This window comes from Carassius auratus, unplaced genomic scaffold (genome assembly GCF_003368295.1).
Source record: "Carassius auratus strain Wakin unplaced genomic scaffold, ASM336829v1 scaf_tig00216980, whole genome shotgun sequence".
Taxonomy (NCBI): Eukaryota; Metazoa; Chordata; class Actinopteri; order Cypriniformes; family Cyprinidae; genus Carassius; species Carassius auratus.
Genome location: NW_020528832.1, coordinates 44,900 through 68,929, shown reverse-complemented (window position 1 = coordinate 68,929; position 24,030 = coordinate 44,900). Strand labels below are relative to the sequence as shown.

The 24,030-nt window shown below is 37.3% G+C and overlaps 1 protein-coding gene across 4 annotated transcripts; it reads left to right on the top strand.

Moving 5' to 3' along the window:
* Window positions 1-319: 319 nt before the first annotated feature.
* LOC113099603 (protein tyrosine phosphatase type IVA 3-like) lies at window positions 320-23,652 on the top strand. 4 transcript variants are annotated; one of them, XM_026264473.1, is made up of 7 exons: window positions 12,500-12,671; window positions 12,856-12,882; window positions 13,405-14,040; window positions 14,254-14,346; window positions 18,563-18,693; window positions 20,732-20,806; window positions 21,428-23,652. In XM_026264473.1, exons 3-7 carry the CDS (start codon window positions 13,936-13,938, stop codon window positions 21,543-21,545), a joined length of 522 nt encoding a protein of 173 aa, XP_026120258.1. In that variant the 5' UTR covers window positions 12,500-12,671; window positions 12,856-12,882; window positions 13,405-13,935; the 3' UTR covers window positions 21,546-23,652. The 4 variants fall into 4 exon arrangements, with proteins under 4 accessions (XP_026120259.1, XP_026120261.1, XP_026120260.1 ...); XM_026264474.1 differs by lacking the exons at window positions 12,500-12,671; window positions 12,856-12,882 and adding an exon at window positions 320-440; XM_026264476.1 differs by lacking the exons at window positions 12,500-12,671; window positions 12,856-12,882 and adding an exon at window positions 5,705-5,724.
* Window positions 23,653-24,030: the final 378 nt, after the last annotated feature.

The following is a 24,030-nucleotide window of genomic DNA, read 5'->3' as shown; positions in this document are numbered from 1 at the left end:
CAGATGAAATTGTTAAAGTAAGCCAAATTTTACGTTAATAGTTAAATGAGATCAATTCTATTACATGACCCACTGATTTTTCGTCATTGCAAGCTAGATGACGCAACATTAGTATATTTTATATATTAATAAACTAGCTCGGCAGGAGATTAGAAACTGTATGTTTTGAAGTGAATATGAAATATAAAAAAATAAATGGAATCTATTTCAATTATTGTAACTTTTAAAACTTAAAATTAATGTAATTCATAACAACAAATATGTATTAGTGTCATTATTGAAATTTTATTCTAATGTTCTTTTTCCCCTCTCGGTTGCTCTGGGTGACGCTACGTCTCCATGGTTGCAGCAGGGGAATCTCCGCGCTTGCGTGCGCGCATCCACTCAAACAAACACAGACGGATACACGCTGAATCACATGGAGCGAGTCTGACAAATCTGTGAGTATGACAAATCTATATGAAAACCTCCAGAAAGTCGTCTACTAAGATAAAACTAGGTGTTTAACCGCTTTGTGAAATCGTGTGTGCTCTGGTAATCCTCGCGACTTGTGTTTTTGACGGCGGGCGCGCGCTGATCATTTGTTTAGTTTTGAAGCTGTTACAGTCAATAACTTCTCACATATATGTAATATGTCATCAACATATGTAAACGCCCGACATGTTATGCTGTGAATGTGGTTTTCATGCGGTGTGGAAAGTTAATTTGTCAAGGAAAGTGGTCGTCTGATACCGGCGTTTTCAGAACAAAAGCGTTGAGGGGCTGTTAGCGTTAGCGCGCTGCTAACTAGGTGTGAGGAGGTATTTCTTTTACACATCACCGATTATAATAAGCATTTGTGTTTATATTTTGTTTAGCAGCACATATATAATAAATGTATATGTATTGTTCCGTTAGAAACTCAGCCTCGCTTTTGTGTTTTGATTGGGGCACAGCTGGATGCATACCAGCATCCATCCATCGCATAACGATGGAGAAAGTTAAAGAAAATCATGGTTGTGCATAAAAATTGCCTTGATAAAATGCACAAGTTGAATTTGGTTGTAACTCAGTATCGCAAAAAAAAAAAAAAAAAAAAAAAATGTTGTGATCAGGCTTGGTTTGTGCATGTGTGCGGTCTCTTTGTCTGGTATCGTGTCAAATGAATTCTTTCTCGAATAGCCGGATGATTAAATTCTACTTTTGTCACGATTTGCGTTCTCAGGAAGAGATCTTCCCAGATTAAAGAGCTTTATTGTGCCAGGTTATCTGTCTCGAGTTCATGTTTCAGTTTTTCTTCACAGGTGTAGTTGACTTTCAGATAAATGCTGGCAGAAGGGAACACAAAGTTGTTGTGGATGAGATGTGATTTGTGTGGATTATTGGCTCTAATATTCCATCTTTCTAATGTGTTTTTTAGGCTTTGGCACAGAATGAGCATTTAGTCTACTTTTGTATTTTGGTTTGTTATTGATTTTAACTTTGGTGTAAAATCCTGAACTAGTGTATAAAAGAGACACACATTTATACAAGACATTTGAGTGGATCAGTTGATAAGCTTTCAGGGTTTAAAATGTTTGATTTGTAGTTGGGTAGTTGACATGAAATAGTCCTTTGTTGAGACATGCCAAACGCCATCTAAAAACATATTTTAACACTTCTTTTATTTTTGGGAAAGAAAAATAAACTTAATTCAAACAGAAAACAAGATTTAGACCATATATATATATATATATATATATATATATATATATATATATATTTGTCTTTTTCCTTGTTTGATAAATTTATCTTGTCTTAAGAATGCTTAGATATTTGTAATTGAAAACAAGGCTAAAATGCAGTGTATGAACAAGCAACACACTGTAAACATTAAAACTGCCTTGCAAACACAATCTCTTTACTTGTGCGGGAAATAAATAGTCCTGATAAAGAAATTCCTGCCACTTCCATTGAAGTGAGAAATCTCTGAAGGTCAACTCCTTTGTCTTGTTTTTGACTGCAGGTGTTACATAAATGTTGTCTATGAGTGTAGTAGTTTTACTGACAAACAACCTTACGGTACGATCATTTGCACTTGTAACTTAGCCTGTCATTCCTACATATTGTGTTGCAACCATTGCTTATTATAAGTGTGCATCTAAGCGAACAAACATTGTGTCATCTTAACAACCACGGACTGCTGCAGTGGAAATGTCCTGTAGGTGCAGGCCATTAGGGTAAACCCATCTCTAATCAGTAAGGCAGGAAGAGTTTAGGCTGGGATGGGTTTCCTCCTACCTGCAGTTCACTTCATGCTAATGGAATTTTAGATCAGTTTCTCTTGGCTCTCTACACTGAGGTTTAAGTGATGACGTAAACTGCCAGCATGGGGCAAGGGGAGACTTCCTCCAAGGAAAGTGAGTTACTCCTCTTTTATTAGGAAAACGTGAGCAAAGCTGGAAGCTTTGTTAGAAATTGAGAGATTATAAAGGGGTGGGGATGTTAATGTTTGTGTTTCTCATAATCTTAGCACTACCTCAGCCTCCCTGTGAGTCTTCCATTTAAACACAGATGCTATTGTTTGTGTTTTATTTTTTATTAGAGGGTTACTTCTGTTATTCAACCTGAATTGCAGTAACCAAAGCAAGCTTCTTCATTCGTGGAAATTCGGCCCCCAAGGGTATGTGACATTTACCCGGCATGCATTTACTGAAGCCTGCTGCTGGGAATTCCTCCCTGAGAACAAAGTCGCGAGGGGCTGGAGTCTTAAAAACATGTTACTTGCTGGTACATAGTAGTAGTTTCATAGAAGAAAACAGCTCCAGGATTCTCCCACTGCAGTTCTACCTGTCAATAAAAATTGCTTCATCTGACTTTAACGGTGCTTGGCAGTTTCTGGCTGCCTGATAGCCACATAAAGTGGTGAAAAAGGGAAGAAAGTAGTTGAGGTTCCAGAAGTGCACTGTTGCCAAATAAAGGGTTATGCTACGATTCCCAGAGGAGCGGTTGTCCCTGTTCTCTTAAACTGGCATTTAAGGCCATACTTTGGATTTAGAAAGCACACTACAGGACGTGTTTGGTGGAGTGTATATATACACAAGCATTGAGCACATTATTGTAATAGGAAACATTTACTTTAAAGTGAATACGATAATTTCCAGCGATCGTATCATGATCAGATTGCACTCAACCACATTAATGCTTTCGTAAGGGCATCTATTGTGACAGAGTGTCTTCGAAGGGGGGCAAGGATTAGTCATTTTTTTTCCACATGGGGTGCTTTATAACTAGTTCTCCCCATTTCACACTTATTAGTTTCTTCATGTATATGAGAATGTTTCTAAACCTAGAAACACAATAGATCAGATACCCGCTTATTCTGCTAGCTTAAGATGCTTTTTTCTTTCTTTTTGTGTGTTATCTTAAGGGTTTCCCCCATTTTTTTCATTTTAGTTTTAGTATAACATTATAATACGTTTATATTTTTATCATTTAAAGAAACCAATCTGATGTATACTTGACATTTGAGACTAAATACTATAGAAAAGCACTAATATTTCTTTCTAGGGATGCATGATATATATTGGCCGATGATTAATGTGCATCTAGTAAGTAAAGCCGGTTATCTTATCAGCAGTAAATACCATCAGGTGCGTGATTTCACATAGAGCATAAAATATATATATACAAAATAAGGCTTTTTCTGTGCTCTTTCCATTTAAAACGAGAGGCAACCACTGCATTTAATCATGATTCAAACAAAGATGCAGCATACATGCAACGTGAGCAGTTTTTAATCTAAATTAATTAAATCGCGATTTGTTTAGCATCTCAACCAACTGGCTCGCAGTAAATCGTTACATCCCTATTTATTTATAAAACAAAATATCTTCTTTGGCCATATTAAGCTACTCAATAGCATTAACACAGGCTTTACTCCTTTTAAAATTTATCTGGAATGTCACAGTTTCTGTCACTGCAACTTCCTGACCAGGAGAACACACAAATACAAATGAATCGTCTGCCTGCTGAAAAATGTATATAAAAATAAGAAATGTTTGTTTTACCTAATAAGCATATTTGCCATGACAGGAGTAAATAACATTTTTAATTATATTTTACAATACTGACTAGGGATGCATCGAATGTTCGGCAACCGAAATTAAACCGGAAAAAAAGATTTTTTTATTTTTATTTACTAGGGTCCAAAGTCCTAAGCATGAGGAAAGTCTGTGCCAGTGTTGCCAAATTACACAAATTAAAACACCGGGCATAAAGTGTATCCTTAAAGGAGAAAAGCTCTGTTTTGGCCCTTAAAGTTCTTCAAATCTGGCAACCACAAGCATGAATGCTAGTGAAGACTTGTTAGCAATGCAAAATAATGCAAATGCCAAATTAAAAACACGTTTCGGGATAAATAATGAACCAGCCAATATCATGATTATTAGTTTTAATTAATCGAGAAAGGTGGATATTGTTATCGAGATTAAAATATGATTAATTGTGCAGCCCTAGTCTAAGTCATAGTTGATCCTACAGTAGTCATCACCAGAATATGTCTCTCTCTCTCTCTCTCTCTCTCTCTCTCTCTCTCTCTCTCTCTCACACACACACACACACACACACACATACACACAAACATATAGAAGGGTTCATTTTCTAAGGCTGAATGCTTTCTTAATGAGATATCTCCATAGTTCTCCCACTGTCCCTTAGGTGATATGCTGGAGATCTGGACACTGTGTGTGGCTGCATGTGTTTGGGGTAGTTGAGGGAAAAAGGGCAGTGAGTGCCTCACAGGGAGATAAATAGTTATGGTGGTGAAGTCAAAAAGAGAGAGCAGTATAAACTTGATAGTGAGAGAGATAGAGCACAAGCTGGTGTCCTAACACTCCCAGGGGATTCCTTGTGGCCAGTGTACATAGACACAATGAGGGGAAATGCTTGCTTTAGGGATCTCATAGAGTTTTGCTACTACTGTACGTATCTTTCATTGGTGGGAATAGATCTGCAAGCATCGTTTGCATTCATCTCGTGCAGGGCTTGCAACCCCGCCTCAAAAAAAACAAACAGTGGTCCACAGGGCAATTGGGAAGCCCCTGAGCTCAAGTATAAACTAGAGTTATTATGTGCTTAGGGATTTTGAGGTGATGCAATATCATGAGAGATATCCCAGGGGACTGAGAATCCTCCCTGCAGTTTTATTTCTCATGCAGTTTACACAGGGACATGCATGTCAGACAGTTGATTCTGGGGGTGGGGGATAATCAAATGTAAAAATAAAGAACTGCATAGACTTCACAATATAAATTTAACATAAATGGATATATTGATTCATAACAAAGTTATACAATATTCAATGAAGAGCAGTGAATAATTACTTCATTCTCTTTTGTTGTTTGATTACATGATGACAGACAGCAGCAGGTTTATACAGTAGGATGCTGTCATACTGACTAGCATTCAATTACTTTTCAAACGGTTTATTTTCACGTAACTGACTGTGTTTAGTGAAAACTCACCAATATGGACATTGTTACATACATAGCGCAAAATAGTAGTGTGTAAGTGTCAGTGTTTCAGTCCATCTCGATTCATTCACACGGAAAGCACTTGGGCAACAGTGTCTCTTCTTGTGAACTTAACTTTTTTTTTTTTTTTTGTATCGAGCAAGAATGGCAGGAGACCGTATATGGCAGTCACGTTACATGATTTGACTGATTTGGATGTTACATAGAAAGGGTGACAGTAAACAGCATTAAGGTGAGGAACATTCATGTTTTCATAACCGCTGGTCAAAATCAAAAACAAAACTAAAACTAAGTAATTGTTGAGAGCAAGGGGGTCTCTTGGTGTTTCGGGGCCTTACAAATCCTTTGTGTATAGGAACAAATCATTTGTTACTTACTGACTCGCTCAATAAACTACAAGATATTATGTTTGTCTCATCTTATTTGAAATGAACCAAGAACCTGTTATTTGGACATAAACTGTTGAGGGAAACAAATAAATATGAATTTGAAAATGTTTCTTCCTCAAAATTAGTAAAACAATCATTAAAAGCTTAGTTAAATAGTTAAATTCCTTACTGTTGCCATTCCTAAGAAGCAGTCTGCCCTTATTCTGAAGCAACCGATATACACATAACAACAGGCTTCACATGTTGTTTTTTGATGTCGTCCTCTATGTACTGCTTGTTGTGCTAATGATGCTCTCTGTTGCAATAGAGAGTCAGCGATCTGATTCTGTGTCCTGTAACTGATATGAGCTTATATCTTTATAAACACAAAGCTACTGATAGCAATTTCCTAACCTATTGGTGTGCAGTCTTGATCTTCCTTCATTGCCGGCTCATGTGAGACAATCTTGGGCAAGTCTGATATATTTCACACAGATCTGGAGCAATGGTGTGAAATGTTTCAGTACAGGCTGAGTTGCATTAGACAGATGGGGCTGTCACTGGACTCTTGCTCTCGGGAAGGAGAAGTGCCTGAATAAGTAGGGCTTGTACTTAAAGGCATACCCAAAGGGGCTTGTTAAGACCCATCTGGAAGATAAAAGTTATTTCTATCTTCCTTTGGAGAGCCCATGAGAACATCCAGTGACTTCTCAGAGACATAAATTGATTGACAAGTTTCCTGAATGCTATTTGATAAGAGGTTGGATGTGGCTATTGCTGCTTTCAGTCTAAGTAGAGCTGTGGCCTAATGGTTAGAGAGCTGGACTAGTTAGCAGAAGGTTGCCGGTTTGAGTCTCGGTGCCTGCAGGAATTGTAGGTGGGAGGGAGTGAATGAACAGCGCTGTCTTCCACTCTCAACACCCACGGCTGAAGTGCCCTTGAGCAAGCCACTGAACCCCCAGTTGCTCCCCGGGCGCTTGATCTATAGCTGCCCACTGCTCCGGGTGTGTGTTCATGGTGTGTTCACTTCTCACTGCTATGTGTGTGCACTTGGATGGGTTAAATGCAGAGCACCAATTCTGAGTATGGGTTACCATACTTGGCAAAATGTCAAGACTTTCTTTCTTTTCTAGATATTGCAGGACTCCATAATAAAGTTTGCCCTCTGGTCCAGGGCAAGTTTGATAGTGTTTCAGGCTCGTAGAAGGAGCAGAATTATGGATGTTGCGGTGACGGATTTTTTTCCACCGGTTAATTGACGTGTAAAAAAAACGGTAATCCCGGTGTCACCGGGGTTGCGTGTCTGGGATTTCGGGTGGCCGAAAATGCGGTCGTGCAGACGTGCACACGTCTCAATTTACTTTCACTGTAATTAGCGGCAATTCAGTAGCATTTTTTTTAATTAATCATGGGTTAATTTATTTTATTCTTAATAAAAATACACAAAACAATAAGACACTCGCTTGTATTCCACACATCTTTATTGCAAAATGAATAATAACTTAACACACCATGCAAAAACTAAACAAAAGCACTTAAGAAACACCTTTAAAGTGCATTTATTAACAAAAATGTTGGGAATACGGCTAACTTAAGTCATGTTAGACGTTTTCACCCTGAGATGCTGACGGCTGCTGGTCCCAAGGCTGACCCAGCTCAGCCAACAATTGTTCAAACAATATCAACTCATTATCAAAAGCTCATTTTGGTTGGCCACCTACTGTATCTCTCTTCTGTTATGAGGGACACTGGTTCCTGCAGGTCAGAAGGGATAAGGATAAAACCCCAGATCTCTTGTTACATAACAGGGATGTTGCTATAGAGAACAAACACAGATGCATATGGAAAAATCTTTTGTAGTCTGCAAAACCAAGTTCATGGTGTTAAATCATCTTGTTTTAGTTTCTGCAAGACATTGTATGGTAATAAAGTTAAGAGTTTGATAGACTCCTGATTGATAGTGAAAATGCTCCTCTGAAATCAGGAATGTTATTGATCTTCATCTGGACATAAGCACTTATTCAGCCTTGTGAAGTTGAGTTTTGTCTGATCTTAACCAAAATGTAAGTTGGTATTCTCTGTTTTAAACCCATTGAATATCTCAGAACATGATTTCTAATTTTGTGGAGATCTGAATAATGATTTTGTCAGTGTATGTTTGCCTTTGTTTGGAAATGCTGTAATGGAGTTTTACATCCAGCTTTCCATGTGGTTTCACTAATAGCATATGCTTGCTTTACGTCTGTTGAAAATCAAATGATTGGGTCCTCTTCATGTGGTACAGTTTTGCCTCTTAAGTGCTTCCCTGTGCGTATAAGCCTGGTAATAATTTGCACACCACACTTACATGCAGTACAACATGTGAATGTGTGGACGTGTTTAACACATTAGAGTGTCAAAAAATTAGCCATATCATATGTTGATCTGATTTAATGAGTGCCTTATAAAATAGTGTCTGTGTACCAATGTTTAAGTTTGTTGAACTCTGAACTGCAAAATTGTATAGTGTAAAAATATTTGACCAGTAGAGAATATAACATCACAGATTGGCCTCTTGGCTCAAAACAAAGAATACAGACTTTGAATCAGCATGATTTTTTTAGTTCTGTGGGAAAGTAGAGTAAGGTGTAATGCCTTAGGGTGTGACATCATGTCCTTTGCCCATATTCCACAAATAATTTAGCATGTTCATTCATAGCCTATAATGAATGCACTTTAAGAAAATTGAACCACCTCTCATCAGTTTTGTGTCTTTCTCAAACCAGTATGCATGCTTGTTTTGGTCATGGTGACCTTATCCTAGTGCAGGGTGCTCTTTGCATGCTGTCAAAGGTAATAATTGCATTGTGTTACAACCTGCAGTTATTAAAATAAGCACAGGTTTGCACTAGGTGTTCTTGTATCTTAGTTGGCAGAGCATGATGCTGGCCATGGTGTAAGAGTTTAAATGAGTGAGAACACATTGAATGTGTATCCCCGAATGCATTGCTTTGAATGAAAGTGTATGTAAAATATGCAAATAAATAATGCAAATGTAGCCTAAATGTTCTGTTCGAGTAAAGTTTCTTGTAGGTACTGAGGGCAGATTTGTTACAGGGCTCCAGACCAAAAAACTGAGTAAGGAGCCATTGGCTCCTATAAGAAAAAAACTTGGGCAGCAAATTATTTTTATAGGTGCCACAGAATAAACTTTTTTCTTTTTTACATTTTAACATTTAACATTTAAGCCATGTATTTATGTCTTATCTTTTCTTGACTTTATCAGCATTTTAATCCATCTTGTAGATGACCTGGGTCTTTTCCAAAATGTCTTTTCCAACTTGAAATATAGTCATTAATTGTAAGCTGTGTGTTACATTTCAGTAAGCTGTCTCTCTTATAAAATAGCATATGTTTTGATGTTATTTCATCTTTATTACGTAGGCTACTATAGTAGTAAAGAGAAAGATTTAAATAGGTTCACTTGCCGCTTGAACTGAGGCACTTTTAAACGATTGTACCTACCACATTAAAGAGTGCCAAAGCTGTTTTTATTGTTAGATGTTTATGAATCTGGAATCATTTTAAAGCTGATACTTTATTTATTAAAAAGTAACAAAGCACAAAGCTTTTTGCGATTACTGGACAGTGAGTGCACTTCAAATAATGAAGTTCACGCATAAACAGAACAGGCATACACTAGGATCTTGATAAGAAGATGCCATATTAGTAATAATAAATGAGAATTGTTAATGATATTGCCAATATCCACACAGCTGACAGCTTTACCTGTTGTAGTTTGTTCAAGTTGTGCATGAATCAGATGCTGCTTTTCCTCACTTTAACTTTGCACATCTCTGTCATTTCGATCTCTCTCGCGCTGCACAACTGAGCTGCGTTTAGCAGGTGTGCAACAATGCTTCTGTATGGCAGAGATGAGAACTGTTTGAAACCCTTTTATCCACAAAAACGTTGATGTGCATTGTCTCAGTTTAAAACACGTACACAACAAAAAATGCATTACATGCAAAAAAATTTAAGTTATTACATGTAAATACATAGGCCTAGTCACCAGTGGTGACCTCAGCAAAAACTTCACTCACCATTTAGTACTTTTGGTCACTAATGTGAACGTTTTAGTCACGATTTGGAGCCCTGTGTTATTCTTGTTTGACTTTCCTATTTGGGTTGAGTCATAATGTTGCATGAAACTTTTAGTTTTGATTGAGCAGTCATTTTAATTCTTGGTATGGCACCTGGTATCTCAGTTCCCAGGAATCTGTACTTAGATGTCCAACCTTATAAGGTTACAAGGCGAAGAAATTTGAGCTATTAATTATTTTCTCCCAGACTAATTATTTAATCCAGTTGTAAAAGTCGAGACCTTTCTGAGTAGCTTTTTTTAGATGGTTGTCATGTTTCAAAACAAGTCCACAGTTATCTTTAACTCCCGACCCACTTCATTTCGGATCTGGCTAAATTTATTAGGTGACAGCTGGAAGAGGTATATTTAGAACACAGGTGGCCATGAAGCCTTCGTGCCCTGGAGTTCTTCTCCAGTCAAGTGCAGAACCGAGGCAGAACAAAGCCAGCCCAGTCTGCAACACACTCTAACCCGTCAAATACAGGTTCAGCCCCACCAACAGGAAGACACCTGCAGACCTGTTCAATGAACTTACACCTCCTGCACTCTTTGAGTAGTGGCCATGTCATTCAAAATGTATTCCCTTTTCCAAACAAAATCCTAAAATATGAGTATGAGAGTGTTAATGCGTCTAGTCTTTTTGGATCTTAAACAGAGTTTAAAAAAGGATCATATTGAAATTTTACAAAGTAAAACTAATAACTCCAAATGTGCTGCCAAGGCATGATCTAGAAAGTGTGTCTCGATGCTGCCAGTGTGGCATTTGCTGCCCATTGGCATTAGCAGAGCGTGCCAGGGGAGCCCTTGCGCAGAGGTTACTTGAGCATAGCTGAGTGGGCCAGAGGGGAAGTGTTCCATATCACTTCTTACCTTCAATACACATTGCCTTCATTAAGCAGCTGAAGTTCTGTTCATAGTTCCGTGAAAACTCTAGAACTTGAATTCATTAGAATCTGGTGAATTCTAATAAATCTAAGATTCTTATTGTTCCTGCTGTGATTAGGATAGTTTGTCAACATGGATAACAGCCTAGGCCACATGTAGCCCCTCTCTCTCCTTTTAGTGATTCCAAAATATCTAGTACCAGAATTTATCATCATCATCATAAACATTCCAGGATGTTTAAATTTAGAATTAATCTTTTTTTTTTTTTTTAACAATTAATTAAAATGTATAGATTAATTACAGAATGTATTCATTCCAAAATGTTTATTTCCAGAATAATTTTTCGATCATTCTTGAATGTATAATATTCTGCTGAAAAGCCTTTTACCTTTGACAGTATTCACAAAATAGTGTTTGATTCCATATTGCTTAAATAGATTTCTGTATGACTTTTTCTCTCTGGTTACAATCTGCCCTTTCTGCTTGGTGAGAGTTCTGGCCCAGAAGAGTCATGTGTTGTGTTTGTTGTTTGATCACTTGGAACACTTGCCCTTGATGAGGTCATTTGCATTTAATCCTTCAATTAATTGGTCTTTTTTTGAAGCCAAGCCAGGACTTCTGGAGGGGAGGGGACTTCTGCTGAGCACCAATTGTGTAAACCTGTTTACTAACAAGCCTTGTTGATCACATAGTGTGGTTATTTCAGGAGCTGTTGGACAAATGCTTGCACAGTTAGGTGGTCCTTTATAAGGTTCGGCTGGTCATTTTTGAAATTCATTGATAATTTTTTATCAATTTATTTTGCTGTCTTAGATTTCTCTTAAGCTAGACGCCTGAATACTAAGGACATCTTGAAAACTAAAAAGGAACAAAAATTACCTAGCTAAATAAATAAGAGTCCTGCTGTCCAGATTAGTGTACATTCACAGGTCGGAGTATCTGTATTTACTCCAGAGCCAACAGACAGAGCACCTGGAAACACACACCGCACTAGTGGGCAGAGAGGCCTGTCCAGCCTTCCAGCTTTATGTTAAAGGATTTGGCTCAAGATGTGCTAAGCCCTCAACAAGAGTGGCAGGGTAACTAAAGGGGTGTCATTCTGATCATGGGTATCAGAATGATAACCTCATGTTGAAAAAAGTCACTGTCTGTATTGAGGTATCCTGTCCACTGTTGAGCAAATGTTCTGTTGCTCATCTACTGAAATGAGAAAGAAAGAAGTTGGATGAATTTAACAAAATATATAACACAGGTTTAGAACAGCACGGGCATGAGTAAATTGACACAATTTTGAGAATATCCCTTGAAGGTAATTTTATATATTCTTTCTTGTTTCAATCATGCTGTGAACATGCTAAAATGACAGGGCAGAGTGTGGAAGTATGTGAGTTTTAAACTACAGTCCAGTAAACGTTTCATGGAAGTACTTTCTTTGCATTCTTGTTGCAGTGCTGAAATGAAGTGTGTATTATTTCTCAACCAGCCACTAAAAACATCAGACAAGAGCGTATGTTGTGAAACCTATTAGGTACATTGGCCATGCTATTTTTATATTGGGATGGAGAGAGAGAGAGAGAGAGAGAGAGAGGTGGGGGTGGACTGGTCTTCACTCCTCCTAAGAGCATTATGAGTGCATTTGTTTGTGACATTAGCAGAGTGTGCTGTCACTGTCATATGGCAAGCCAGGGCAGCCTGGACTGGTTTAGAGCAGAATCGGTTATTACGGATAGCAACTGTTCACCCGCCGCTGTTCCCAGCAGAGCCCTGGGCTTAATCCCGAGCGGGAAGCAGCCTTTCATAAAGGTAAAGGGGGCCAACTCTCACGAGTCATGGGGGAGAACAGACACAGTAGTTCCAGATGATTTTCTTATGTGTGTTATTGGGAAAATGGCATGCAACTGAAGTTTCTTTGTGTTTTTGCTTCTTTCTCCCTTCATTTCTTGAACTAAATGGTGTGATTTCTTGTTTTTGATGCATCTATGTGAAGTTCTCATTGTTTGAGAAGTTGGCACAGGTGAGTGCTGTTTTCTCTGCTGTCAAACTGTCTGCGGTTAACAGTATGCAATTCTAAGTTTGTGTCTTGTGTCATTTTTAAAGAGTTATTTCACCCAATAATTAAAACTCTGTCATCGTTTACTCACCCTTAAGTAGTTTATTTCTTCTGTGGAACACAAAAGATCATCATCAGACATCAGTGCCTATTTTTGATATTCAATGAAAGTGAATAGTGACTGTGATGATCACTAACATCTTTTAAGGTTAATAAGTGATTAATTAATTTTGAGGTGAGATGTGCCTTTAATTGGGACTCCTTCAATGAGTTTGTTTCAAATTCTGCTTCTGTTGTGCTGTCTGATTTATTTAATTTATCTAATATGATTTAAGAACATATTTGTTATTAACTAGTTAATCCATTTTAATGCTAAAATCATTTAAGTTATGTATTATCCCCCTATATTATAAATTATATTATATTATTATATAGAAAAACTGTTTATGGATTTGTATGTGATTGTCTTCTTTGTTCTCTTAACAGCTTTCTCCTCCAGCTTCTTGTTTGTTAATGGAGTTCCGGCAGGGCAGCGGTGATTACTGCCACGCACAACATCGTAACGCTTGATCACGGGTGGATCTGCCCGAAATCTGCCACTGAATGTACAGAGAAACACTGTCTGTGCTCTTCTCTTGCTGGTCTTCCTGAATGACCACTTTGCTCTGTGCCAAATGGGTTAATTGGCATTGCTGCACCTGGCATTTTGCTACCGGACACTGTTCAACCCATCTAGTTGTCCGGCAGAGTATCCCTTTAAAGAGGAAGAGGTAGATTTGTTGGAAGAGGAAGACTCTTATGGCCTCTAATTTCCAAGAAAGGCAGCTTTCAATTTTATATACTGACTAGTAATGATTTATCGGAGAGGATCCTGCAAGTCTTTGAAACCTTCACTGTGATAGTGAATCTGCTGTAGCACTGTTGTGGGTCAGAGTAGTGCCATACTGTGAGTGGAACTCTGTGGATCCTGGCCCGGAGGGAGTGTTCGGTTTTCTGTAGTGTGGAGGGGACACCAGCATGACCAGGATGAACCGTCCAGCTCCTGTCGAGGTCTGCTACAAAAAAATGCGCTTCCTTATCACGCACAACCCAACCAATGCATCATTAAGCAGCTTCATTGAGGTGAGAGACCATTCAGACATGATCATTTTAAAGCATGAAAGATCACATACTTCCTCCTCTGAAAAAGTTCAAAACTACTCTGATGTGACAAGTGCTGCACATAAATGGAGCACAACCAAGAACAAACTTCAAAACATTTGTTCAGAGTCCTACATTAAATACTAAATGTACTCTGTTTTGTCCCTCAAAACTTGTGCAATCTTGTTTCATCAGGATCTGAAGAAATATGGGGCAACAACAGTGGTGCGTGTGTGTGAAATCACCTATGATAAGACACCGCTGGAAAAGGATGGAATTACTGTCATGGTGAGATATATTTCTTTGTCAAATTGTAATTAAGTGTCGCCTGTGAAGTGTTTTTTTTTTTGTAATAAGCTTTTTATAATGGTATTTGAGCAAAAGTAACAACATTTATGACACAGTTGTTGTCAGATTTCATTTGTGATTTCAAAATGTAATCGTAAGCTTAGTGAACGGTTTTGGAGAATTTGATGTTTCCCCATTCATTTCCCCATGACATGACTTGCCTTAAAGGGACTTTGCATAGTATTTTGGCTTTTCTGTCTTTTTTTCTGTCTTTTAGATGCATTTGACCTTCTGTTCTGTAGAAGTACATTCAGTATATGTGTGTCTAATGTGCACACACTCACTCTGTCACCTAAATGTAATAATCCTGGATTATTTCCCGATCATGGCAGTGTCACTCCATGCCTCCCTTACTTTAATTAACACTCCTGTTATTCTGCAGTGATGCTGTTGTAATTAGTGGTACTTGTGGTACCACATTAGTGATATGAAGGTGATTGGCTCCCTATGATACCATGTAAAGCCTCTGTCTGGATTTATATGTAGGATCATCCTGTTAAGCACAGACCACAGCCCTTCAGTGCTCATCTAGTTCTGGAACACACATGCTGTTTGAATTGGCCTCTCAGTCACGTGATATGATGTCAACTGAAGTGAGATGAGGTTGCTTTCTGTCTGGTGCTCCAGAGGGAACTAACTCCACATTTGAGGTGACATTCCTAAAACGTTCTGCCAAACATAAGATATTTCTCTTCCTTCACCTAAATCTACCATTCATCCAAAGTCTACATGTGTTTTCAGTTTGGATTGTTAACATTTCCCTGTTACCATTGCAGTGTAAAGGGAGCTTGATCTCTCTCTCTCCCTTTGCTTTTTATTAAGTCCTGTCACCCTTGTGCTCTTTCACTGTTGAACTTCTCATTAAATGAGAAGAAATATACATGATGCTACATATTTTACTCTATGCGTTTAAGAATTCTAGAAATGTAGCTAAGCTTCTTAGATTAACCTGAGGTCACTGTGAATTTTTCCAGGATGCAGGTGCATCTCAGTTTTTACTTTTAAAAACCCTGCAAAGTGCATGAGAAGTTATGTAAATCAGTTTCTTCCTCTGTGCCATCAAGATAACAGTCAGTTTCCGTAAGAGAGAAACACTGTTGACTACGGAGTCTGTTTGAAACATCGCTGATGAGTTTATGCTCAGCTGGACAAGATGTAATGTTTTAGTCTTTGGCTCTCTATCAAAAAACATGACATATACAGGATTTAGTGCCTTTTCTTAGTGTGAATAATTTCTATAGCTTTTCCTCAAAAAAGGATTTTAGAAGATCAATTTGAGAAATGTGGTTACTTAAAGTAAAAAAAAAAAGGTTTTAAATTTTCTGTATCAGTCACGTCACAAAACATAATTGCAAAAATAATGACCATTTTCAAAAGGGTTTTGCAGAATACTGCTCTGTCTGCTATTGGTTGGAACAAACCAAGACAAGGTTGCTGTTGTCGGGCTAGTCAGGAATGTAACAGAGAAATGTTTTGATAGTTCCATAGAGCCATAATGTGTGCAAAATGTTTGAAAAAATACCTTAATACCACATTTTGGAGAAAAAATTAGTTTAAATCAAGTCCAGTCTGCACTGTTCAAAATCAGAGAAAGCATTTAAACTACCTATCAAATTTTTTTATGTCAGAAGATTTTTATTAATACTTTTTGGAAAAAGGATGTATTAAATTGATTGAAAGTGATAGTAAAGTTCCTATTCATCTTCAAAGAATTCTGGGGAAAAAAGTTTCTTGAGCACCAGATCAGAAGAGATGTTAATGATCTCTGAAGGATCATGTGCCGCTGAAGACTGGAGTAATAATTCGGTTTTGCCATCCCAGGAATATATTTGATAAGATACTTTTTTCAAATACTTAAAAAAAAAAAAAAAATCATACTTGCTCCAAACTTTTGAGACTTTAATCATTCTGCCTGTGAAGTATAGTTTTCCAGTATAGTTGTGATTGCATTTTCAGCTTGTGTAGAAAAAAGGTTTTTAGTGTACTTCAGCTTTAAAAGAGAAATATCTAATTGCTGCACCACTACCAGTGCTGCAAACCAGAATTGCAAAATTTCTTCCATTGTTCAGAATAACATCCTGCCACACATTCTCACGATGAAACAGAAGTTGACATGTCAGACTGTTTGAGTGGTATGCCACAGTACTACCTCAGAATGGCTTACTTAGTTTTCTCTGCATATTTACTTTATTTGCAGTATGCTTTCTCTCTTTCTGTTTACCGACTCTGTGGTTGTGTCTGTATTTTATATATATATATATATATATATATATATATATATATATATATATATATATATATACACACACACACAAAGTGATCACTTCTGCCTTCCAAAAAAAAAAAAAAAAAAGGTTTGCAGGGGGTCAAAACTCGGAAAACAGGATTTCCTCTCCAATTCAAGCAACTGCAAGATGGATTTAAATTATTATTCGCACCATGTTTGCACCGTTGGATCCCATTTGTCTCGTAGAACAAACATAAGATGGTAAAAAGTCTAGATCAGGGGTGGACAAACCACTGTCCTGCAGAGTTTCGCTCTAACGTGCCTCAACACAACTGCCGGGAAGTTTCTAGTATGCCTACTAAGACCTTGATTAGTTGCTTCAGGTATGTTTACTTAGGGTTGAAGCTAAACTTTGCAGGACACCGTCCCTCCAGGACCGAGTTTAGGTAACCCTGGTCTAGATACTCTGTTTAAAACGAACCAAAAAATATAAATCGTACTGACATTACCATTTTAATGATTTTATAGATCATGAAAGATCATGAAATGCTTCTTTTTGATGAGAAAACAGATCAGTGAGTGGTTTGGTTGACATTTTATGTGCCTTATACCTTATGTATTTTAAAAAGAAGAATGCCTTTAAAGGAAGCAATGAAACTGATGTGTTGGTTGACAGAAAAATAGGTGCCTCAAACATCTCCTGCTCTCTTGTAAGCAGACGCTCGAGTTGCTTGAGCTATAGCAGGTATGTGATTCGAGAACAAGCCATGGCATTTTCTACAATTAGGCCCCACGCTGCCTGTTCTGGAGTTGGTGTGCCCTGGCAAGAGTACAGAGCACTTCCATTTGGGAATGGACTCCTGGAATTAATAGCTTACTGTTGACATACCAGACAAGGAGGGGCCTGTTAACCTCTTAGTGGATTAAAAAGTTATTTTTAAACCAGGAGATTCTCATAGATGGTCCTCGTAGAAAATGGTCTCCGTAGCTCACTTCATATAAATGTCTCCCATTTCTGAGAAAGCAGCAATGCAAAACACCATGCTTAGTTTGTCAGTGTATTTTAACCCAGCACATTTGTGTTTAAAAAAAAAAAAAAGTCATTCAGATCCAGGCCTCCATGAAAAGCTACCTGTAAAGATAAATGTATTTAATGTCTGCGTGCGAGTTAGATTGTGCCTAGACTGAATGTATTTGTTCTGATCTGCTCAAGCATTTATCAAAACCCTCAATGTTTTTCTGTAGCTTGTAAAGCATATGATAATCAAACCATAGATCAAGTCCTAAAATTGTTAAGAACATGAGAAGTTTACCATGTCAAATTTAAGTTCATCCATCATTTACTCACACTCATGTTGCTTCAAACCTGAATTACATTTTTTTTTTTTTCACAATGGAGACATTTTGAAGATTAATTACAATTAAATTAAAGTCTGTTGTGTCAAGTGCTGTTTTAAACCCATTGACTTTAATGCATGGTCAAAATCTAATGAAACATTTTGTGTTCCACCGAACGTCACAGAGGTTTGGGAGAACATGAAAATAGTCTCATTTTTGTGTGAACTTTTAAGTACCTAATGAATTTGATGAAACAACTTGAGTAAAGTTGTGAACATTCCGTTTCTGGTGTTGCATAATTCAACATTTCTGATGATTCAGCTCTTGCACATGGTGTTAAATCGAGCTGTTCTTGACAGATCTGATCAAACTGCTGGAGTTGACGGGATGAGTGAAGCTTTATAGAGCACCATCTGCTGGTGGTGACTGGAGTCATTTGTTACCCCTTGTTCCCTTTTATCTTATCTGCTAGTATTTGGTGTGTCTCAATATGAGTTTTTCCCTTTCAATTGGAAATATAGTAACATATAGACATGTAGTAATCCATAGTGATAATAGATGTCAAATCATCTTTCTGTTTGTCTCCCTCAGGATTGGCCTTTCGATGACGGTGCACCTCCTCCTACTAAGATCGTGGATGACTGGCTTAGTCTGCTGAAGAATAAGTTCTGTGAGGATCCAGGTTGCTGTGTGGCTGTGCATTGTGTGGCCGGACTGGGCCGGTGAGTGTCAAGTTATTCTGTTATCACAGAAGTGCTACTCCAAAGCTATAGCCATCTGTGGGATATGTTATGAATTGAGCACAACCTTATCTAGCCAGCATGCCAAGCCATTCTGTGCCCGCACTGAATTAGGTTTTGTTTTTGTATTTTGTTTTTTTTTGCACTAAAATTCCACAGTGGGAAAATCTGGCAACTCAAAACAACTCTATTTTGGTTGGGGACGTGACACCTAATGACTGTTTTTGCACTCACCTAGGTAAATGTACCTGATGATTCTGATTAGAAATTGGGTGAAATATCAGCCTAGTAAGTATAAGTATAATTATACTAGTATAATTGTATAATTATCCAATTATATTTAGGATTATTGGGAGATATCTAGATATGTGTGAACAATGGCCATTCAAATCAGTGTTGCTTATGTTGACTGAAATGAAACTATTAAATTGTTTTCATAATTGAATGACTTGGAAATTTATTTGAAAATAAATCTGACATAAAGTATATATTTTACGTGATTTAAAAAAAAAATTATGTAAGAATGTAAATGATGCTAATATCTCTGGCAGAGCTTTAAGGTGGCTTGTGTAAGTGTAGTGTTTGTGTTCTGCTGTTTACATTTCGTTTCTCATCACTGTTAGTTTTTTTTTTGTGTGGGGGGCTTTTCCCCAAATATTCCTCAGCGACAGGCCTCTCACTCTTGGCCCATGTCCTCTCCAGGTCAAACCTATACTCCCTGCCTGACCGCTGTGTGCCAAAACCAACCATCCAAACAGACACACAATATTAATCCAGGTTTATTATTCAAAGAACAAAGGTTGAAATAGGAAGCAAATAAGCAACAGCTCTCTTAATTGCTCCTTCGTATCTCTTTTCAGTGAGGAATCCTGGTCACGATGTTGCCCTCTTATCCAGCTAGCTGTCAAAACAGACATACACTAATTAAGCTGTGGTGCTTGAATTGTTGATCCAGATGCCTAAATGTGATGGCTTTGCAGGAGTGGTAGGCTAAGGACAGTCCGGTTTAACCTGCCTGCCCTCCTCCCACTCTGACCACCCTGACCGCTTCTGCCGACAAGTTAAGCACCAGCCTCTCTGACGTAGATCGCAGCTCCTGTGGGAGCCCTCAGCAGTTTTTGACAGAGCGCCAATGTTTGCTTTAGCAGGATGAGTTTGTGTTGTTACGTATTGGAAAAGGGCACACTCCGGAGACTTCAGAGCTGTCAGGACCCTGAGCGCCAACGCTAGAAATAGACAAGGTCTCTGACAGGGAATGGCACACTTTTCAAATCAAAATGTATTTTATTTTAGTAATCCTTAGATTAGCACATAATGACGTTTAGTTTTAGTTTTTTTTTTTTTTTTTATACAAAAAAAAAAAAAAACATTTATGAAAGCTGCTCCGTAAACATTTAGAATGATAGCTTAAAATGAATTGCTGTTCAAATTAAATGTCATTAAAAGGATAGTTCTTCCTTTACTATGCAAAACACAAAAAAAGTATATTTTGAAGAATGTTGGAAACCAAAACATTTGGGTTCCCATTGGCTACCATTGTATGGACAAACATAAGCTTGAGTGCATTATAATACATTTTCATTTATTATATCATATTTCATTTATGGTTGGGCTGTCTTTTTAAGATATAAAGATTGTCATCTACTCACCCTCATGTCATTCTAAACCTGTGTGACTTGTTCATAAAACAGAAAAAGAGAAATGTTGAAGAATGTGTTGTTACTGTTTTTTAAATGAATTGGTATTTGGGCTTCCAGGGTTACTGTATATCAAGTCTTGAAGCCACACAGTAGCTTTAGAATAGATTGTAATTTAAGTTGTAGAATAATGAGTCTTGCCATTCAGAAAATGTAACATACTGTAACTGTAGACCTGTTCTCTCATGCATAAGGTGGTATCCTTTGCTGAGAAGGGCTGAATGGGTCACTTTTTCTGGAAAACATATTTTTTTCTGTGGGCTGTGCACACACAAAAGCTGTTTCCTGGTATTAAACACTGTGCATGTATGTATATGTTGCAGGGCTCCAGTGCTGGTGGCTCTGGCACTTATAGAGAGCGGAATGAAATATGAGGACGCCATTCAATTGATTAGACAGTAAGTATACATTACAGCTAACAATACATTACCAACACCGCTGTACAACCCGGTCAATACAGTGAGGGATACAGTACAAGCACAGTAAATTGTGCTACACTGATAATGTGCATCGTTAATGCATCACAGCTAATTATACAGCAAACAATTTATCGCAAATTATGAAGTCAAAAACTGATGAATGCAGTATGTACTGACACCATTATGACATACAACAGTAGCACACATTATAACACAAATATTAGTATATTAATATATAATTTTTATATAGCTCCTAATGTATATGCGTGTGTGTGTGTATATATGCATGTAAACATTTAACAAACATTTAAAATCCTAGATAGTCAAAATATTTTGCATATTGGTAAATATTTACTTAAAGTACAGTACATATACTTGTATGTTTTATAGGTAGAAACTTGTAGGTGTGTTTAATATATAAATGTTTTTCATTGAAATAGAACTGTTATAAACAAATTATTAATGATTTAGGGATTAAACATTATCTTAATTGTCTATTTGCGTTTAATATCATTATTATTACTATAATTATAAATGGAAAAATCATTGATTAAAAATACTAATACAACTAAAGTGTATTTGGTGTTAATTGACCCACAGGAAACGCCGGGGCGCCATCAACAGCAAGCAGCTAACATACCTGGAGAAGTACCGCCCCAAACAGAGACTGCGTTTCAAAGACCCACACAACCACAAAAGCAAGTGCTGCCTCATGTGATCCAGTCTCACCGGCCTGCCACTGATGGATCCAGTCACTCATGGACTAAAATTACCAATCTAGTGCATTTGAACTTTTGCTACATTTCAGGAAGGGAATTTAACCCCCTTTTGGTGTAAATGTCAGACCCCTGCACACAGGGTCTTCACCAGCTCAGGGCTAAGAAAAAAAGATCCTATTGAATTTTGTCTTTACACACAACCTCCCCTCCACCATCCTCAACCTCAGCTACCACCCATCACACTGTACCAGCAGACCGCAATCCAAAGATGATCATGGCTACCAGCCACCTGCTCATAGAACACAATCACTGTTGTTATGCTCACAGTTTCGTATGAAACTGCTTTACTACCCTGTTCTTTCTCTCTCTTGAAATTTTGAAGTTTCTGAATGCATGTCGCTGTACTTTTTTGAAGATGTGAGTGAGTGGTTTAACCTAGCCCCTTTTTTCTACATTGAACTGTGAATCTATTCTGGGATTCAAGTTTGTTGCACCACTGGCTACTTTTTACTAGAACTGTGGGCCTCTGGATCGATAACATAGACTTCCAGGTTTTTGGATGTTTTAGCTGCTTTTAAATCATTTTGAATCTGATATGTTGTTGTGCCACAGAATCGCATCAATGAGGAGAGAAATCCATGAGTGACTACGCTTGTAGATCAGTATTTCTAGTTTAATTTAACACAGAAACCACAAGAGGGAGTCCTCACAATATTTACCTCACAGGAAAAATCGTTTGCAGCATATAAGGACAGCTTTTTTGAATTGCCAGTTTTATTTATTTTTTGCTGTTTGCACTCAGTGCTCTTGTGTGGCTGCTTGGTTGTATTGTGGACACTTACTGTGGAATAACAAAATGAACTTTTCAAAGTGAGGCTTAATATATTTAGTCTTGTCCATATTGTAGGAAATGAGATGGAATCAGTCTGCCTAACTAGTGGGGATATGGACACCAAAGGTGATAAATCTGTGTCAGGTACTAAAATGATGTAATCTGCATCATTAATTTGTTAATATGAAATACATAAGACCTTGGATCTGGGATAACGACATTTCTCTGCCTTTGAAATCAAAATTTCAAACAGCTAGAAAGCAAATATTAAGGAAATATCTAATAAAAGAGTATCTTTGTTGAATTGTGACTGTGAGAAGGATAAGCAAATGAATTAAGGTCATGTTTTGTTTATATTTACCATGAACGGACTTTTAAAGCTGAGCTCACTCCAGTTTACAACTGAACTTTAAGACAGGTGGTCAGGTGCTTATCAAATTTGCATTTCTGGTTATAACACTTAATAGTCCATATGGCTCCCATTTGAAAAAAGAAAAAAAAAAGTGTGTGAATAAAGCAGCTGAATGTTGCACACATATATAAGGGCTTTTCTCTCACGTTTGTCACTTTTGTTACAGTCTCCACCATCTGTTAAGTGTATGCATTTGCAAATATGTAATGTTTTGATGAGTTGTTGCTTCAATAAACCAATGTGATCAGCAAAATAATGTAACAAATGTCATGGGAATATATTTAGATATCAGCTCTAGTGCTGCTTTTGTGATAAAGGATGGTGCAGGACTCACAAACTACATGGCATATCTCCGGTTTATCCTGACCACATTCATTTGTGGTCCTGAAGACGATCATCCATGACAATGTGCACCATGTGACTTAAAAAGAAAAAAAAAAACTTTTTCTTGTCCCTGATTTTTGGATCTTGTCCCAACAGAGCTGAAGTCATTGCCCTTGACACTGGATGATGTAGTTATGTGAGTATTTAAAAAAACCTGGGAGCTATCAGAGATGATCTGATCTGTAACATCACACTCTTACCATAGTAAAGTTCACTGACCCATTGGATTTGTGATCATATCTAAAGTGGCCTATTTGATATAAGCATATTGATATTACATGTTTTATTAAAACCGTGATTCATAATTAATGATTTATTGTTCCCTGTTCATATCTACAGTGATTGACATTATTGTATAATTGCTCATTTTAATGCCAAACAAGAAAAGTTAATAATTTATGTACATATTGCTCTTTTATGAAATTGGAACAGATGTTATATCTGAAATCTGGATTCATTAAAAATAAATAAAAAAATATCACAGTCTCATCTCATTGGTGGTCATTCTGGTATGGCTCACAAGCATGAAAACAAAAAAAAAAAAGTATTATTTCTGTTTTAACATTTAATCACAAAATCTATCAAAACATTATTTCGAAGTATAATGGATGTATACAGTTATCCTTGAATCAGTTTAGATTTTAATTAAATCTAATTATATCACATTGTTTCAAGTACACTTTCCTATAAAGCTCTGTTTTGAGACGTGATCTCGCTTGTAGACAAAAGTTTCTCTCTCTCTGTCTCTCTAACCGGTTATGTAACCATAAAGGCTCCTGTGTTAATTATTTGCCCTCTGACTAAGAATCTAAATAATTTAGGGGAAGAATTTGAAAAAATCCTCTGAATGCATTTA

What these genes read in the sequence shown, in the direction of transcription:
- LOC113099603 (XM_026264474.1), top strand. Translation starts at nt 13,936, where the DNA reads ATGACCAGGATGAACCGTCCAGCTCCTGTCGAGGTCTGCTACAAAAAA. An exon ending in CATTAAGCAGCTTCATTGAG is followed by an intron (nt 14,041 to 14,253) that starts GTGAGAGACCAT and finishes TTGTTTCATCAG; the next exon opens with GATCTGAAGAAATATGGGGC. An exon ending in AGGATGGAATTACTGTCATG is followed by an intron (nt 14,347 to 18,562) that starts GTGAGATATATT and finishes TGTCTCCCTCAG; the next exon opens with GATTGGCCTTTCGATGACGG.